The sequence below is a fragment of the Hemicordylus capensis genome, chromosome 1, assembly GCF_027244095.1.
Source record: "Hemicordylus capensis ecotype Gifberg chromosome 1, rHemCap1.1.pri, whole genome shotgun sequence".
In the NCBI taxonomy this organism is placed as follows: domain Eukaryota; kingdom Metazoa; phylum Chordata; class Lepidosauria; order Squamata; family Cordylidae; genus Hemicordylus; species Hemicordylus capensis.
In genome coordinates this window covers 443289781-443307740 of record NC_069657.1, presented here as the reverse complement: position 1 = coordinate 443307740, position 17960 = coordinate 443289781, and the positions used below count along the sequence as shown (strand labels likewise).

Sequence of the window (17960 nt, the reverse complement as noted above, 5' to 3'; positions counted from 1 at the left end):
AAAGCATAGTTTAATTTATAGGTGCACACGTCACAGCTTGCATCTTAGGAGAATTATTCTTTGTCACACAGAAGGAAATATCTCTCAAGGAGGTGCTTGCATTCTGCAGTTTTTATAAGTCCTTGTATTAAAATGATTTTTTTTTTAAGTAAAAGCACTGCTGTTGGGCAGGATCCAGCCATCTTCCTTCAAAGGAGTATTTATGCACTTAACCCTCTTCCCCAGCTACCACACCTGTTGCAGCCATATTGTGTGGATTGTGGTTGCATGCAACAATCATGATGCACAACAAAATTCCACCCCAACACACCCATGCCATTTGGGCAGAATGCTTCTTTGCAGTACTGCTCAAGTGCATGGGTGTAGCTATAATTGAACGAAAGGGTTCAAAGAACATGGGCCCCCAGCTCCTGTGGGCCCTCCAGCTCCATTTCTCCCTATTTTCATTATCTCCCTCACTCTGGCAGGCCGCCAGAGAGAGGGATGGACGCGGGCCCCCTCTCCCCTAGCTACACCCCTGCTCAAGTGCCAAAATAATTGTCCCTTTTACCCCTCACCCTGCAACAATGAGCACTGAAGATATTCCCCACAGTATGGAGCCGCTCTAGGAAGAGCAGAAGGTTCCAAGTTCCCCCTCTGGCTTCTCCAAGATAGGGCTGCGAGAGATTCCGGCCTGCAACCTTGGAAAAGCCGTTGCCAGTCTGTGAAGACAATACTGAGCTAGATGGACCAGTGGTCTGACTCAGTGTATGGCAGCTTCCTATGTTCCTAACAATCACCTGCCATTTTGAGAACCTTTTACTTTGTAATATTATTAATTTGAAGAATGTGCATTCAGCCTGCCAAATTGCACAGCTTTAAAAACTGTAAAGCAGCGAATAGGCACAGCCTTTCTCTTGCATGGAAGCTAACTTCCCACGCATGTCCATGCTGCATAGATGAAATAAGTGCACTACTGGTGCTTGAGCAAGGCTAGTGTAAGCATATAACACTAGGGAATTCTAAGAATCAGGGGAGTGCTTCAGATCTTCTGAGAATGACTTCTTAATTACTACATCTACGCATGATGTTCAGGCAGCAAGGAGCATGCAGATTCTCAGAAACTGGAGACCTGCTCAAACTGGAGTCTCTTTCCTAAGTGATGCAAGACCTCTCTGTTGGGGCTTGTGTTTGAAGCCTGCAGCTAAGCTTTTAATTAGGTGATGTCTCACACTTGATTTGCATGTTTCGATATGCAGATCTGTCCTCTAAAGGTAAAGTAAAACTGTGCCGTGTAATTAGTTTTGACTCCTGGAGACCACAGAACCCTGTGGTTTTCTTTGGTAGAGTACAGGAGGGGTTTACCATTGCCTCCTCCCGTGCAACATGAGATTATGCCTTTCAGCATCTTCCAAAATCGCTGTTGCCCAATATAGGTGTTACCCATAGTCTGGGAAACATACCAGTGGAAATTTGAACCAGCAACCTCTTGCTCCCTAGGCAAGTTACTTCCCCGCTGCACCATTAGGTGGCACCCTCTGAAGGTACATCGGGTTTAAACAAAGGTGGTGGGTCTCAGCATAGTCCTTAGCTATCCTAGTTTTAAGTTAGGACAAGTTTTTCATCCTAGGACCTTGTGTTAAACACCCTGGGGGAACTAAAAAGGTGTTGAGATGAAATTAACAAATTCTGAATAGTTGCATATGTAATTAGGCTTTCTAACACTGTGAATAATACAAAAAATTATGGCACTTTTAATAATGGTGATATTACATTGTGCATTAATAGTCTTGGTAAGAGAATACAAATGTTGCTGTCCAAGTAGTGTTTTCCTATATGCAAAGCTTGCTAGGATTTACTATTATCATTACTTAAGGTGTTGATTCTGAGAGCTGTGTCAGATATTGAGAATTTTTTCCCCTGCTGTGGTAAATGTTTTATTAGTAGTTGCAATGGAAGATGATTGAACTGACTTCCATGTACACTTGCTTAGGGTCAGGATGGAAGTGTTGTCTTTGACAATCCTTTGTGGTGTGAGTTTCTAGTGAACTTGGTAATTGCAGTTAATGCATTCAGGCAAACTAGACCAGTGCCTGGGTACCAGGTGTCTTGGAGAGAGATGCTGCCCAGACTTTAGAGAAGGCACACAGAAGAGTTTAGTGGGATAAAAGGGGATATTCCACATATGCTGCTCTGAGCACGGAATAGAACTGTAATAGAACTACTAATAAAGTAGCAGTGATAGTTTGTCTGGCTAATATCACCTGCATTTCTACAGAAAATATCATTTTGATCTCCATTGGCTGCCCAGGGCATAGACAGCCTTGCAAAGAGAAAGAAGTGACTGATATTAAAAATGAGCATAGTATCCTGGTCTATTTCAGGTGCTATTGATATGCTGCTTAACATAAGGAGTGTTGGGGGTGGGGAGTTTTTCTTAAAGCAATTAAAAATACTCTCACACACACCCTTGGGCCAGTCCTGATTGTACTCGTTTAATATGGTGAAATACTGGATTGTAAAATGATGCTAGTGTGTTTCAGGACTATGGTGTATCCGGTACTTGTGGTTGCCTAAGGTGCTGTGGATTTAAGAGAATCAATAATTGGAATTTTTTTTCTGGCACCAATGTTATTGAATTGCCTTTTTCCCTCTATGAAAACCTGATCAGACACCCCAAAATGTACTTTGCAAATGTGATGAGTGATCTGATGATGTTACATTTGTGATATTAAGTTCACAAAATTTTCAGGCAATGAGACAGTTCCCATAAGGAACCTATTACGCACAACGTAATGGCTGATCTAGCTCAAGTACTGTGCATGTTGGATCTTTAGGGATGTAAGGAGTGTATAGAGGAAGAATATGTAAATAATTATGTATGTGAGGTTGATGGAGTAGATTGTGCCGAATATGGAGGTAAGGCATATTACTGCATCACCTTGAGCACCCCTTGGAAAAGTGGCATATAAATCTAATAAAATCTTCATAAGAACAGCCCTGCTGGATCAGGCCCAAGGCCCATCTAGTCCAGCATCCTGTTTAACACAGTGGCCCACCAGATGCTGCTGGAAGCCTACTGCAGGAGTTGAGGGCATGCCTTCTCTCCTGCTGTAACTCCCCTGCAACTGGTACTCAGAGGCATCCTGCCTTTGAGGCTGGAGGTGGTCCTCCGACTAGTAGCCGTTGATAGGCCTCTTCACCATGAAGTTATCCAAGCCCCTCTTAAAGCCACCCAGGTTGTTGGCTGTCACCACATCTTGTGGCAGAGAATTCCACAAGTTGATTATGCGTTGTGTGAAAAAATACTTCCGTTTGCGGTCCTAAATTTCCCGGCAATCAATTTCATGGGATGACCCCTGGTTCTAGTGTTATATGAGCAAACTGATTTAACGATGCTTTCTTCTCCCCAGAAAACTCCAAGAACTGTAGTCCTGTGAGGACAGATTAGGCATTTCTAACCATTCGTATCACCCCACCCATCTACGGTTCACTTGTTCCTTTGGGGAATTCCTCAACATTTCAGCAACAGGCATTAAACTCATACTATACACAAAAACCCATCTGTCCTTTGTGTATGGGTAACTTAAACCCATGTCTGTCTAATAGATACTGAAGGCAAGGTAGCTCAGTGTTCCTAATGTTAAAAGATAGTTGATCTGAGCTGGGTTAGGCTTGCAGTAAACACAAGGACCAACTCATTTCTTGTGACATCAGTTTTTGTAAACTAGTTGACCTTTTCAGATGCCAGTTACTTTGGTGGCTGGGAAAATGGGCTCTGTCTCTAAAAGCCTTATGCTGCAATAAATTGATCTTAAATCTGCCCTAAGGCTCCACATTGGTGGTTGCTTTAGTTTTAACCTGGAAATGTGCAGGTGTGCCAGCCATTGGAGGTGATTTTTTAAAAAATTATTTCTTGTTTACACAGTCAGACAGGTGTTATCGACTGGTTTGTTTTATCCAGACATCGAGTCAAGGACCTGGGATGGCTGAATTTTATTGTCAGTTGTTATAGATATCGTCGCAGAATATAGGCTGTTCCCAGTAAAGCTGCTTTTTGTAATTGGCTGATGGTGATTTCTGTGACCCCTATGGTATTGAGGTGCTCTTCAAGGTCTTTTGGAACTGCACCCAGGGCGCCAATTACCACTGGGATTATTTTGGTCTTTTTCTGCCACGGCCTTTCAATTTCCATTTGTAGATCTTTGTATTTTGTTATTTTTTCTATTTCTTGCTCTTCTATTCTGCTATCCCCTGGTATTGCTATGTCGATTATTTTAACTTTTTCTTTCTTCTCGACTACAGTTATATCTGGTGTATTGTGTGGCAGATGTTTGTCTGTTTGTAGTCGGAAGTCCCATAATATTTTTACATCTTCATTTTCTACCACTTTTTCAATTTTATGGTCCCACCAATTTTATGGTCCCACCAATTTCTACAGGTAGCTTGTATTTTTTGCAGATGTTCCAGTGTATCATCCCTGCCACCTTGTCATGCCTTTGTAGTCAGTCTGTGCGATCTTTTTACAACAGCTGATTAGGTGGTCCACTGTTTCATCTGATTCTTTACAAAGGCGGCACTTGCTGTTTGTTGTTGACTTTTCTACTTTTGCTCTTATTGCATTTGTTCTTAGTGCCTGTTCTTGCGCAGCTAGTATTAAACCCTCTGTTTCTTTCTTCAAGTTGCCACTCTTAAGCCATTGCCAGGTCTTGGTGATGTCTGATTTTCCACTTATATTGTGCAAATATTGACCATGCAGGGGATTCTTTTTCCATTGTTCTGCTCGGTTCTTGACTTGTTATTTCTTGTAGGCGTGCTTTCTTTCATTGGTGTTGAATAGTTTTGCATTATTGACCATTTGAAATGCATCTTCTTCACTGTCCTTGATATATTATTCAAGGCCTCTTTTCTCCTCCTCTACTGTTTGATGGACTTGCAGCATTCCTCTTCCACCTGAGCTGCAAAGGAGGTATAGCCTATCTACATCACTGCGGGGGTGCAGAGCATGATTGATGGTCATGATTTTCCTGGTCTTACGATCTAGCATCTCTAGCTCTGCCTGGGTCCAGTCTATTATTCCTGCAGTGTATCTGATAACAGGTATAGCTCAGGTGTTTATGGCTTGTATGGTGTTCCCGCCATTGAGTTTGGACTTGAGGATTTTTCTAACTCTCCTGATGTATTCACTTCCAATTTTTCTTTTAACTTCAGTGTGTGCGATGTTATCAGCCTGGAGAATGCCCAAGTGTTTGTAATGTTCTTTCTCTTCCAGGTTCTTGATCTTGCTTCCATTGGGCAGTTCTATTCCTTCTGTTTTTCTTATTTTCCCTCTGTTCATTACTAATGCAGCACACTTGTCTAGTCCAAACTCCATTGCTATATCGCTACTGAATATACGGACAGTGTTTAGCAGTGATTCGATTTCTGACTGGGACTTTCCATACAACTTCAGATCGTCCATGCACAGCAGATGGTTGATTTTACTGGATGTTTTAGATGCTTGGTATCCAAGGCCTGTTTTGTTTAGTATTTGTGAAAGTGGGGTCATGGCGATTACAAACAACAGAGGGGATAGTGAGTCCCCTTGGAAAATGCCTCTTCTAATGCTAACCTGTCCAAGTGTCTCGCCATTGATTGTTAACTGTGTACTCCACATGCTCATTGCTTTTTTTATAAATATCTGAATGTTTTTGCTGACACCAGTTGTTTCTAAACATTTTAGTATCCATGTGTGAGGCAATGAATCAAAGGCTTTCTTGTAGTCAATCCATGCAACACTTAGATTTGTTTTTCTTCTCTTGCAATGTTCTAAAATCATTTTGTCAATCAGCAGCTGGTCTTTGTTGTCTTCTTCTCATCATCATCATCATCATCATCTCTCTCTCTTGTTTACACAGTCAGACAGTTTTTATTGACTGGTTTGTCAATCCAGACATCGAGTCCTTCCCAAGGACCTGGGATGGCTGAATTTTATTATCAATACTGTTGGTTATTATAGATATCGTCGCAAAATATAGGCTGTTCCCAGTAAAGCTGCTTTTTGTATTATTATTATTTTGATTTCTATACCGCCCTTCCAAAAATAGCTCAGGGCAGTTTACACAGAGAAATAATAAATAAATAAGATGGCTCCCTGTCCCCAAAGGGCTCACATTCTAAAACGAAACATAAGATAGACACCAGCAACAGTCACTGGAAGTACTGTGCTTGGGGTGGATAGGGCCAGTTGCTCTCCCCCTGCTAAATAAAGAGAATCACCACAGTAAAAGGTGCCTCTTTGCCCAGTTAGCAGGGGTTGAGCTAACTAATGTTTGAGCTATTATAAGAAACTAAGTAATGCCACCCCACTCCAGAACCATATTACAAAGTTTTGTCTCAGACATGCAGTGTGGGAAGTGAAAATACAGACTGAGCATGAGCCTTACTTTCAATCCCTCCCACCCCACCCACTCTTGAGAGAGTAGATCCCTCCACTTACTCACATCCAGTAGGTAAGGAAGGAGAAAGGAGGGCTTACATCATCAAGAACATAATTGCCTAGAAACCTCAGACCCATAGCCCCAGAAGTCTAGTTATAATTGAGCAGATGGGTTCAAAGAACCTAGGTTCTCCATCCCTCCCTATTTTCTTCATTATCTCCCTCACTCCGAAGGGCTGCTGGAGAGAGGGGTGAACATGGGCCCCCTTTCCTCTAGCTATGTCCCTAATTTGAGGAAGGGGAGGTGTGTTAGGGGGAAATGTTGCAGGGGTGGAGCTAAGGACCATTGCTATTCCTGAAGAAAACCAAACTACAGTATATGTGTGTGTGTTGTATGTGTTTGTATAGATAGTGTGTTTATAATATGTATGTATATGTTTTTTATGAATACATAAATCTATAACTTGCTTTTCAGCACAATTCCCAGTGGTATATACAAGAAAAATAAGAAAATAGCCCCTGTCCTCAAAGGGCTCACAGTTTTAGCAAAATGTACATGTAGAAATGCTTAAAGTGTGTATGCATGTAAACAGAGGGTGGCGTGGTGCGTGGCCAACCTTAGGCTCTTCAGTGATTGGCCTACAACTCCCATCACCCCCAGCCGCAACAAAATTTCCGACGGGGGTGATGGGGGCTGTAGTCCAGCTACCGGAGAGCCAGGCTGGCCAGCGCGCGTGTCGAACGGCAACCTTCCAGCCGCTGTTGGCCTACAGCTCCCATCATCCCTGGCTGCTGGCCAGTGGCCACTGTGAGCGGGGAGGATGATGGGAGCGGCCACAGGCCGGCAGTAACCGCTGGAGGGCCGCAGCAGCAGCAGCTGGATACCCAGGGAAGGGGGGGCTCCTCAAAAGAAACCGGGGAGGCTGACGAGAGAGACGCTGCTTTTCCCGCGTTCCGCAGGGGGGGAAACAGCGAGCGCGCACGCGCACGCTCTCCGCTTCGCGCTCTGGCGGGCTGCCGCGCGCCGCCTCTCCTCTCGGCCGCCGTAGCCCCTGCTGGTGGAGCCCGTGCGGCAGCAGGCCTTCTTCCGCCCCCTCCTTCCCCCACCGCTGAGAGGAAGAGAAAGGCAGGGACGGGACAGGAGTCGGGTAACAAGATGGCGGCCGCTCCGCGGTGGTGGTAGTGGCTTCCGCTGCAGCTGCTGCGGGTCCGGCGCAGGGGACAGGGGCGAAGACGGCGACGGCGGGCCCGGGCGCCATGAGGAGCGGCCGGCGCAAGGCCTCCTGAGCGGAGTTCCCTCGACCCTCACCCGGCGGGGCCGGGCCCCCACCATGTCGGACACCCGGCGGCGGGTGAAGGTCTACACGCTCAACGAGGAGCGGCAATGGGACGACAGGGGCACCGGGCACGTCTCCTCCACCTACGTGGAGCGGCTCAAGGGGATGTCGCTGCTGGTGCGGGCCGAGTCGGACGGTGAGGAGAAGCAGGAGGAGGGGACGGAGGCTGGCTGGCTGGGCCTGGCCGACCGGGCTGGCGGCGGTGGCGGCGGGGACAATAGGCGGGGGAGAGGAGAGGTGGCCGAGTCTGTCGGGTCTTCTCGCCCGCCCCCGCCGCCTCTTCCATTCAGCCCCCTGCGACAGCCCCAGCCCGGTGCTGCCTGCTTAGGGGGCAGGCGCCTCCCCCCCCCCACCATGCCCACCCCTGTTCGCATTCTTTCTCCCTTCGCCCCCCAAAAAAGTCTCGGGACTAAAGTCCTCCTTGGCCCTTTTCCCTCCCCAAGACTCTCAGTCCTTTTTGTCTCCCCCCGCCAACATTGATTATTCTCCCCCCCCCCAAAAAAAAATTCGTGGCTGTCAGATTTACTTTCCTTTAAATGATCCCGAGAGCCCACTTGGCTTCCAGCACCGTGGCTTACAAATATAGGCCCTCAAAAGTTACTCCCTCACCTGCCCACATGTCTGCATTAGTGTGTGGCTTTAAAAGGTGGGGGCGGTGGATCTAATGCGGGGGGGGGGAGGAACTGACTTTTGGGAAGCTTCCCTGCTTTGTCACCTGCAGGCGAGTCTTACTCACCCTGGATGACCAGGCAGAGGGCTATGGACTGCAACACCCCACCCCCAAACTTTTTCCTCACAGATAATACTAACTTTTTCTCTTCCATCCTGCCCAGTCATAAGTTCTCTTCCTGTACTTCTAGAAAGTTGTTTATCTCAAGAGGACCTTTTTTTGAAACGCTCCAAACTTAAGATATTCTTTTAATTTGGTAGACTTCTTAATTCCCTGGCATTTGACAGTTTCCTTGCTTTTCTTGTGAGAAACTGGTGCCTACCATGGGGAATGAGATCTCCCCCCCACCTTTCAGGCTTCCACATCCCTTATTCTGGTTGACATCTAAAGAACAAGGAACTCTCTCAAGCTTTGTGAACTAATTCCTCAAGTCTTTGATCTTAGTCTCTGCCTGTTAGTTCTAAGCAATCTTGATTTCAACACACTTATTTCAAAGTAAGTGACTTGAGAACTGTGAATTTTAAGTAACCCAAGCACTGCCTTAAAATTGTCTATAGTGACTAAATGTTGGTAGCCTCTCAGTAGCAAGAGAAGGGAGGAAAATGTTTATGTGCAGTGTTTTTTGTGTTGATGAAGAAGGCTCTTTTTTCTCTTTTTTAACTGAATGTTTTTCAGTTGCATTTTAAAAACAAGTTTAAACTTACTGTGACAGGTTATTTTCTTTAGAGATCAAGAAAGCTGTTTTTAGAAGAAGAAAATATATTGGGAACGTTGCTAACAAACAGGTGTTAACGTGCTAAATAAACCTTGCGAGGGCTGGAAAAGGTTACTCGAGAGTGGTTGCCATGATACATGACTGCTTAGAGACACACACATAATACAGAGTTAAGGGTTGTAGAGTTTACTGTTCTAAATGTATCACAACATGAATGTATGTTAGCTACCAGAATAAGATAAGAATATTTAATTCATAAGGGCCATTCTTTAGAGAAGGTAAACTGATATATTTTATTTTAGACAGCTTGCAGTTGTCAGATTTTTGGGATGAGATTGGAGAAAAAAGTGGATAAACTTTTATAAAACTTGGTTTGGTTCTGTTTCTCCTGCCTTGATCACTGCTTTTATGGAATTTTTTAGAATGTAAGGTGGTAGTCTGAAACAAATATTACTTGGGGCCAGGGCTCAGGAAATTCACTAGTCTGTTTCTTTGTGACAAGTGAAAAATGATGCATGACGAATGAAGAGTCCTGATGAGTAATGTGCCGACATAGCTTGAGGAATCATCTGACGAGTAAAATATTTTGGCTGGTTAACTGAGCCAATGTTTCTTGACCCTTACTTAGGGCATATCTTGTTATTATAAAGGTGCATTTTGCTAAGGTTTATAATTGCAATTGTTGTCCTCTTTTCAGGTTCGCTGTTGTTGGAATCGAAGATAAATCCAAACACTGCATATCAAAAGCAGCAGGCATGTATTATTATTATAATATTTTTTTGCTGTATATCTTTTGTTATACAACAAAAGTTGCCATTTTCTACAAAAGTGGCAGGATGCATTAACCAGCTTTGGCTTTTATATTAGAGCATGTTAAGAATTTTCAAATAAGCATTAGTTATGCTTTTTAAGTTTTCTGGTCCTGTAGGTTTAAATACAAAGCAAAGTATAGGTATGTATTCAGTTTAGGATGGAAAGGTATATCATGTATTAATTGTATGTTTACCACTGATAGGAGGAGGAGAACCTGGATATGGTCTGGCATTATCCAGCATAGTGAGAGTTAACTGGCCTGTGATGTATACATTTTGCATACAAGAAGAGTTAGCCAGCCTGGGTAACTGAGTAATCTTGTATTTTGATTGGATGGTATAGAACTTTAAAAAAAAAAAGGCAAAGCAGAAGTGCTAAAGCAAAGGGATAAAATACTGTCATTGCCCAATTAAAAAAATATATTAGCATGTGTTCTTCCTTTTAGCAATAACTTTTAGCAAGTGTGTGTGCTCTGTGTGTTCATTTAATGTAGGTCTGTATCACTTGTGTTACTCCACACTGGATGTGGCTCACCAGCCATGCTTGAAAAAACTCTTTTTGCTGCCTGCGTGGTACTGCAAAAATGGGGTGTGGGGAGGTAGCAGTTGTTGCCAAGCACCCATCAGGCCACAATACATGTGTTATATCTGCTTTGGTGGGTCACAGGTTATGCAAGCCTGACTTAATATTGCTTTGTCATTCTTTCAATTCACAATTGCCTTTTCATCTTAGTAATGTTTACTACTCAGTCCTGTACTGGAGTATCTGAGCAGAATAGAAGCTAAAGTTATGATGGTCTTTTATCTTGTGAAAGTAGCCTCAAGGGTGTATATGTGTAAACAATACAATTCAGGTTAAACAGCTTAATTTGCTTCTTTTCCATTCACTTGTCCAGTGGATGCAAAGTAAGAAATAGCTTGTGTGTGTGTGTTTCTCTTTAAAGACAGAAGATATATAGCTTGCTTGAGTGCAAAATTCAGTCACTTCCTTATTACAGAAATGAAGGAGACTATGGAAGAACCTGAACAGCTAAGTTACAGATTTATCTGAGTGAGCTCTATAGTGTTGGAATGACTGATGCAATCTTTGGTGCTTCTTAAATACCTTTCCCCTGACATAGTGAATCAACTTTAGTAAAGTAATGTTAGGTGGGGGGGGGATTATTGCAGAATTCTCCCTTCTTCTTGAGTTTGCAGAATTCCTTGCAAACTGTTACTGATCATGCTCTATCTTATGGAAGCTACTGCCATAGAGTTGATTCCTGGAGTAAAAATAATAGTCCTCTCTGGTGGATGGAGGCACATTCAGAATGGTAGGTAAGGGCCTTATTAACCACAGTAACATTCTTAAGAATGAACAGTTTGGGGATAAAAAGTATGTTATGATACTTAAATGGGTGTCAGATGTATGTCCTGACTTCTTTAACGGACATCTCACCTAGGCCACTGTTATCACTACCAAATCAGTCTCTTAATGAAGGAAGGTTAGAAGAGGGTGTCTTCCAAACTAGTTTGTGTAGATGTTTCAGGAATTAAGGTCTCTGTCCTTGTGTTCTCAGGAAGCTGATAGAAAGAGGTTGAACAGCAAGTATTGCGATATGAAATAGGGGAAGTTTGGAAAGAAATGGTGTAACTAAAGATTTACAAGCCATATCTGTGTTATGGAAAACACTTACTGAAGACCATCATTTGAAAAATACACGGTTCCCAAAGTTGCAGTTGGATTATTAGAAGACAAGCTTGCTTCTCTGTGTTTGGGGAATTCCACTGACTTCCTTAGAACTCTGCTGGCACAGTGCACTGCCTTGCATAGAACAGAATGGAGGATCAGGGCTGAAATAAGTAAATCTTGTCTATAAATAGATTTAACGAGGCTCGAGCACAAACTCAAAAATTCATTGGTTGCATTCATGTGTCCTTTTCAAGATTAGATAGTGAGAAATATATTTGAACTCTGGTGTTGATATCTTAATAAGTGAAGAACAACAACTAGTTTGGGGTAGTAAATTTGCAGATTATATTTACTGTAGTAAAGAGCTACTGCCCCTTTCCAGTGTATTTAATTCTATCATTAGACTTTTTACATCTGCATATATGATGTAGTATTAGCATTGTATGTGTGCTGCCTCCTGTTTGCCTCTATTTTTTTAAGCCATTAGGAGCACTTCTAAGGAAGAAGGGGTAAAGGCATCTGTCACATTCTCACGTGACCAGTGATCGCGCCAAATAGATAAAAGTCGACTTGATTCTCAGAGACAGCAAGCCGACTTAGCTCCCATCTCAGTGGTGTCCCATATTGTTTGACATCAAAAGAAGTATCCTGAGCGTGTTGGTTTATGTTTCATTATTATAAGCAGCATTTTGGAAAGGAGTCTTACCAACTTATGCCCAAATAATCAGAGCTGGGGTTTGAGCATGTGATGAATGGACATAAATCAGGGTGACGTTCTTGATAAAGGAATAATAACTATAATATATATAGACTTGCTAACTCAAACGCTACAGACATTATTTAGCCATTTTAAAATTTGGGCTTATGTAAACCTATATTTCCTGGAGTAATACAAGCAGTAGTTTTAAATGGAAGTTGTGGCTGTGGTGGCTGTCTTTTATTTTGAAGAGATCTAGGGAGAATGCATAAGCATGTGATAGGTCATTTGTTTTTCTTCAGGTTGATCTTTCCAAGGTGGCAGTCATGATTTATTTGTCTCTAATATTAGACTTATCTTGAGCATTGTCACGATCACTAATATGAATTAGAGTCATTGTTCTTTGCTCTTGGAAGGCAGGGAAAAGGTTACCGTTTTACCTCTTCTGAGCTATCCAGATTCTGTAAACAAAAAAGCATCAAGAATATACAATGAATTTGTGAATCGTGTATGGCTAGCCCATCTACCCTGTAATATGTTTCTGTCATGGCTTGGGGTAAATGCTGTTTTAGTAAGGGAGTAGTTAAGGTTCTGGCTTCTTATAGCCTTGCTTTCTGGTGCTAAACATGCTAAAATTATGTGTTAAAAAATGTTTTGGATGTCAGGAGCTAATTAAATGGGATAACATACAAACTCTTCAATACTTGTACACTAATTAACATGGTAAACACCTATCTCTGCATGCTAGCCACTGTTTGGCCTTTTGTGCAGACACATAACCTAAAGAGAATTGGATGGAATTTGCAAGATTGAACCATTTCCTGTCTCCAGTGGCTACTGCTTAACATATTTTAACTGCCAATGGACCATGTTCAATTACATTGAATAAAAGTGCAGATACAGCGTACCTTTAAAAAAATCTCTTTTTAAAAGGTAAATTATAATCATTGTGGATTACACACATTGAGCAACCTACAGAAAAAGCACATTTAAGTGATTTTGTTTTATATTTAGATGTTTAAACTGCTCTTCCAGACAACTGCCAAAAGCTGCATACAAGTCAAAATGATAATACAAACAATTCTAAAACCTAGAGTGAGGGATTTCTGGATAGTCACTGCTCAGGAGGGACCTTGATGACTTTACCATCCCCCCTCACCAGTGTCAGCAGTGGATCTGGCTACTCCTGCCGCATGGTCTTTCCTGGCTTTATGACTGTTAGAATCCCAGATATTGGTGTATATTCTTTTCTGTTTAATATTGTCGTCAGGATATGGGAAATTGGAGGTTTAATATTGCTGATTAATGGATTGTTAGTCATGAATTAAAGGGCATGTGAGGAGAGTGGTTTCTCTCAGAAGCTAACAGTACCTTCCTTCTAGGTTTTTCCCCCCAAGTTCAACATAACAGGGGAAGAGTAACTGGCCCTATCCACCCCCAGCACAGTACCTCCAGTGACTGTTGCTGGTGTTTATCTTATGTTTCTTTTTAGATTGTGAGCCCTTTGGAGACAGGGATCCATCTTATTTGTTTGTTATTTCTCTGTGTAAACCGCCCTGAGCCATTTTTGGAAGGGCGGTATTGAAATCAAATAAATAATAAAAAACAGTAGGAATTGCTTTGTTGGACATGTAAACCTGATCATACGTCACTGTTGTACCTGTAATCAAATAATAAGTATTGTCTTTCATTTTAAATAGGATACTTTGATTGTTTGGTCAGAAGCAGAGAATTATGATTTAGCCCTGAGTTTTCAAGAAAAAGCTGGCTGTGATGAGATTTGGGAAAAAATTTGTCAGGTAAGAGTAATGTGTTAAAACTCCTACTGCTTTTCAGTTCTGATCAGATGCTTGTTGTATAACTCCCACTTCAGTAATTGAAATATTGCATTGCTGGCCCATTAGGTTGTACCTTTATATTTGCAGATGAACTTGCTACATGATAAACATAATTTCATGGCATTAGGACATGGATTCATTTTCAGTATCCTGCTTGTTCAGTCTATGGTAGTGTGTCCAGATATCCTTTTAGAGCAGTGTTTCACATCTGTTTGATGTGGGCGCAAATGTACATTTGCATACTTTGGAGAGCTGACGCCAGTAGGGGTGTGCACGGAACCGCAGAGCTGCGGTCCGGCACTGTGGGGTGGGTTCCTTTAAGGGCGGGGAGGGTTTACTTACCCCCCCGCCACTTGCCCCCGTCCAGCGCGCGTATTTAATGTAATAATTGGGGCAGCAGGATACTTCCCTGCTGCCCCTTGTCCCTCTGCAATGCCGCCAGCTTTGACTCACAGTTTTGAAAATAAATTACTGCTGCCCAGTGCCAATAATGAAGTTGAAGAAGAAGCCGGCCTCCACTCCCCCCAGGAGCCGCCGCCACCTCCCAGCAGCCACTGAGAGCGGCTCTGCCATGGAGGACGCGCCGCGGCAACCCTCACTTCCGGCTACCATGCGACTTTCCCCCCCACATACAGAGTGGCTGCATTCTGCCACTCTGTATGCGGGGGAAGTCGCATGGAAGCCGGAAGTGAGGGTTGCATCACTTCCGGCTTCCATGCGACTTCCCCCGCATACAGAGTGGCAGAATGCAGCCACTCTGTATGTGGGGGGGAAAGTCGCATGGTAGCCGGAAGTGAGGGTTGCCGCGGCGCGTCCTCCATGGCAGAGCCGCTCTCAGTGGCTGCTGGGAGGCGGCGGCGGCTCCTGGGGGAGCCGCCGGGCGGAGAGGCGCCGAAGTGGAGGCCGGCTTCTTCTTCAACTTCATTATTGGCACTGGGCAGCAGTAATTTATTTTCAAAACTGTGAGTCAAAGCTGGCGGCATTGCAGAGGGACAAGGGGCAGCAGGGAAGTATCCTGCTGCCCCAATTATTACATTAAATACGCGCACTGGACGGGGGCAAGTGGCGGGGGGGTAAGTAAACCCCCCCCCACCCGGACCAGCCAGATCCGAACCGGTCTGGAAAGTCCGGAGGCCTTTACAATGGCTTCAAGACCGGTTCGGACACACCCCTAGACGCCAGTCCTAGCACCCTAATGCACATATATGCAAGATACATGAGGCTGGACATGTGCATTTTGTATGCAAGCATTAGTTCTACATGTGAAGTGCTGTGTGCACACATGCATAGAAATACACTTTGTGAAGAGGCTTTCAGTGCCCTTTAATTCCTAGGACTCAACCTTAAACCAGTTGTGTAGGTTGCTGTGCCTCTCAGCAGTGTGCTGCTACTCCACGCAGCTTTCTGCAGTGGCAGCACGTCCCCCGTCAACCCACATGCTGCCGCAGCATGCCCCCATCAGCACCATGCTGGCACACACATGGCCTCCATGCATTCGGCAGCCATTTGTGTGGCCAGACCCCGCAAATGTGCATGCTGCCACTGCTCGTGGGCTGATGAGAGAGCACTGCCATAGCAGGAACCTGCGTGGAGTGCATTGGAGCAGGTAAGGACTTGCTGTCCTCACTTTTAAAGGTGCCACTTGCCCCTTCCCCCACTCGCGCATGCCTCACTCAAACTGGTTCAGCTTCGAACCACTGCATGAACCGTGCACATCCCTATTCAGTGCAGTCCATCAGTCCCATCTCGTTTGTACTCAGTTCAAAGAATGCCAGATGTGTGATTTATATACACAGTGATCAGATGATTGATTTGATATTTCTTCCTCCTCTTCCACCCACGGTCACCAGTGTATTTCAGGATGAGTCAACAATTGTTCATGCTTCCATTTTTAGGTTCAAGGTAAAGATCCTTCAGTGGAAGTCACACAGGACCTCATTGATGAATCCGAAGAAGAGCGCTTTGAGGAAATGCCTGAAACAAGTCATTTGATTGATCTCCCTACTTGTGAACTCAACAAACTCGAAGAGATTGCAGACCTAGTTACCTCAGTACTCTCTTCGCCCATCCGTAGAGAAAAATTAGCCTTGGCTTTGGAAAATGAAGGCTATATTAAAAAATTATTGCAGCTTTTCCAGCTTTGTGAGAACCTAGAAAATACTGAAGGCTTACATCATTTGTATGAAATTATTCGAGGAATTTTGTTCCTCAATAAAGCAACTCTTTTTGAGGTGATGTTTTCAGACGAGTGCATTATGGATGTTGTGGGATGCCTTGAGTATGACCCTGCATTAGCGCAGCCAAAAAGGCACAGGGAATTTTTGACCAAAACAGCAAAATTTAAAGAGGTCATACCAATAACAGACTCTGAACTTAGGCAAAAGATTCATCAGACTTACAGGGTACAGTACATTCAGGACATCATCTTGCCAACGCCATCTGTTTTTGAAGAAAATTTTCTTTCTACCCTCACTTCTTTCATTTTCTTTAACAAAGTTGAGATCGTCAGTATGCTGCAGGTAAGCAAAACTAGAAGCTCGAAAGAGTTGCATTTTGAGGCTTCCAGGCTTGCTTGTCAGGCTAACAGTTGTATATATATTTAATTCCATGCTGTGTAGTTGTGCCTACCATACACATTCTTGAGTAGTTCTGATTCTCCCCCCCCCCATCCCCTTTGCAATACAGCTTGGCTTATTCCTTGCTTGTACATTCTGTCATATATTTCACAGGCTTTTGTAAGGACAGTGCATTGCTCTTGTTGCATCCACCTTGTTTGATGTTGTTTAAGAGATGAGTGATTTCTGGTAGTGGCCTTAACTATTCTCAGATTGTTAGCAATTTTGTCTACTTGTAAGCAGTTGTCTGTTGTGCTAAAAGCAAAAGGTGATGATTACGAAAACAAATGCCCATCAGTAGTTTTCCTGCATCTTCAAATAGTCATATCTAAATTGTAGTAATCTGAAGAGTGTTCTAAACTATGAGGACACAGCGATTCAATTTCCCCCTGTTGTAACTGTTTTCATGGTCTACAAAATTCAACAATATAATATGAAGTTGCAAAACTAAATTGAAAACAATAAAATAATCTCTCAGGAAGACTGCTCTTTGGTACTTATTATATCCATGAAATTGCTAAATTTTTAAAATAAACTGTTCAAAAGGTGAAGAAGAAGAAATTAAAAATTCTGAACATGACCTTGTTCGTTAAAAAAGACAAATGTTGGATTGGGATGAAATATTGAGCTAAAGCAAGAGTGATAATTGATAATTTCATCTGATTTTAGTTTAAGTACTTTGGCATAATTTTACTGAGAATATGCTGTTGCAGGATTCATTGATGTGGGAATCCTCTTCACATTGTAGCCAGAAAATAGCATGCATGCATTTTTTAAAATTCTAACAAAGCTTCTGTTTTAACTCCCAACTGCTTGGATAATGCAGATGCTGGAATTGACATCAGGGACAGGTTTTTCAGTGGTCCAATTTTCCAGGTTGTCTTGCTGATAATGAGTTCATTGAAGAAGATGCTTCAGTCATTGTCATGCGACCTTTTAGGGACTCCTGCCTTCCTACATGTTCCTAAGTTTCAGTCCACATGGTTGGTCTGAGTGTTCTCAAATCTGATGGTTGCTCTAAGATCTCTGCGACAGTGCCCAGGTCCCTATGCTTACAGGTTACTGGAAGATAAACTAAAGTAAATATGGTATTTCTATAATGCTGAAGACAATATATTGTGATACAAGTTTTAAAAGACTGTTATGTCCCTGGTGAGTGCAATTCATCATCTAGTGGAGCTATTCTGGCGGGACTGTCTTGTCATAA

General features: G+C 43.2%; 1 protein-coding gene across 4 annotated transcripts in view; it reads left to right on the top strand.

The window, feature by feature from the left end:
- Positions 1-7134: 7134 nt before the first annotated feature.
- Positions 7135-17960, top strand: part of PPP4R3B (protein phosphatase 4 regulatory subunit 3B) — a 47454-nt gene continuing 36628 nt past the window's right edge. The window contains exons 1-4 of one of the 4 annotated variants that reach the window (XM_053246318.1): positions 7135-7870; positions 9817-9872; positions 14001-14099; positions 16034-16657. In XM_053246318.1, coding sequence (XP_053102293.1) covers positions 7729-7870; positions 9817-9872; positions 14001-14099; positions 16034-16657 — 921 coding nt within the window. In that variant the 5' untranslated portion in view covers positions 7135-7728. The remainder of the gene's footprint in view (positions 7871-9816; positions 9873-14000; positions 14100-16033; positions 16658-17960) is intronic. The other 3 variants (XM_053246314.1, XM_053246293.1, XM_053246303.1) reach the window with 3 other exon arrangements.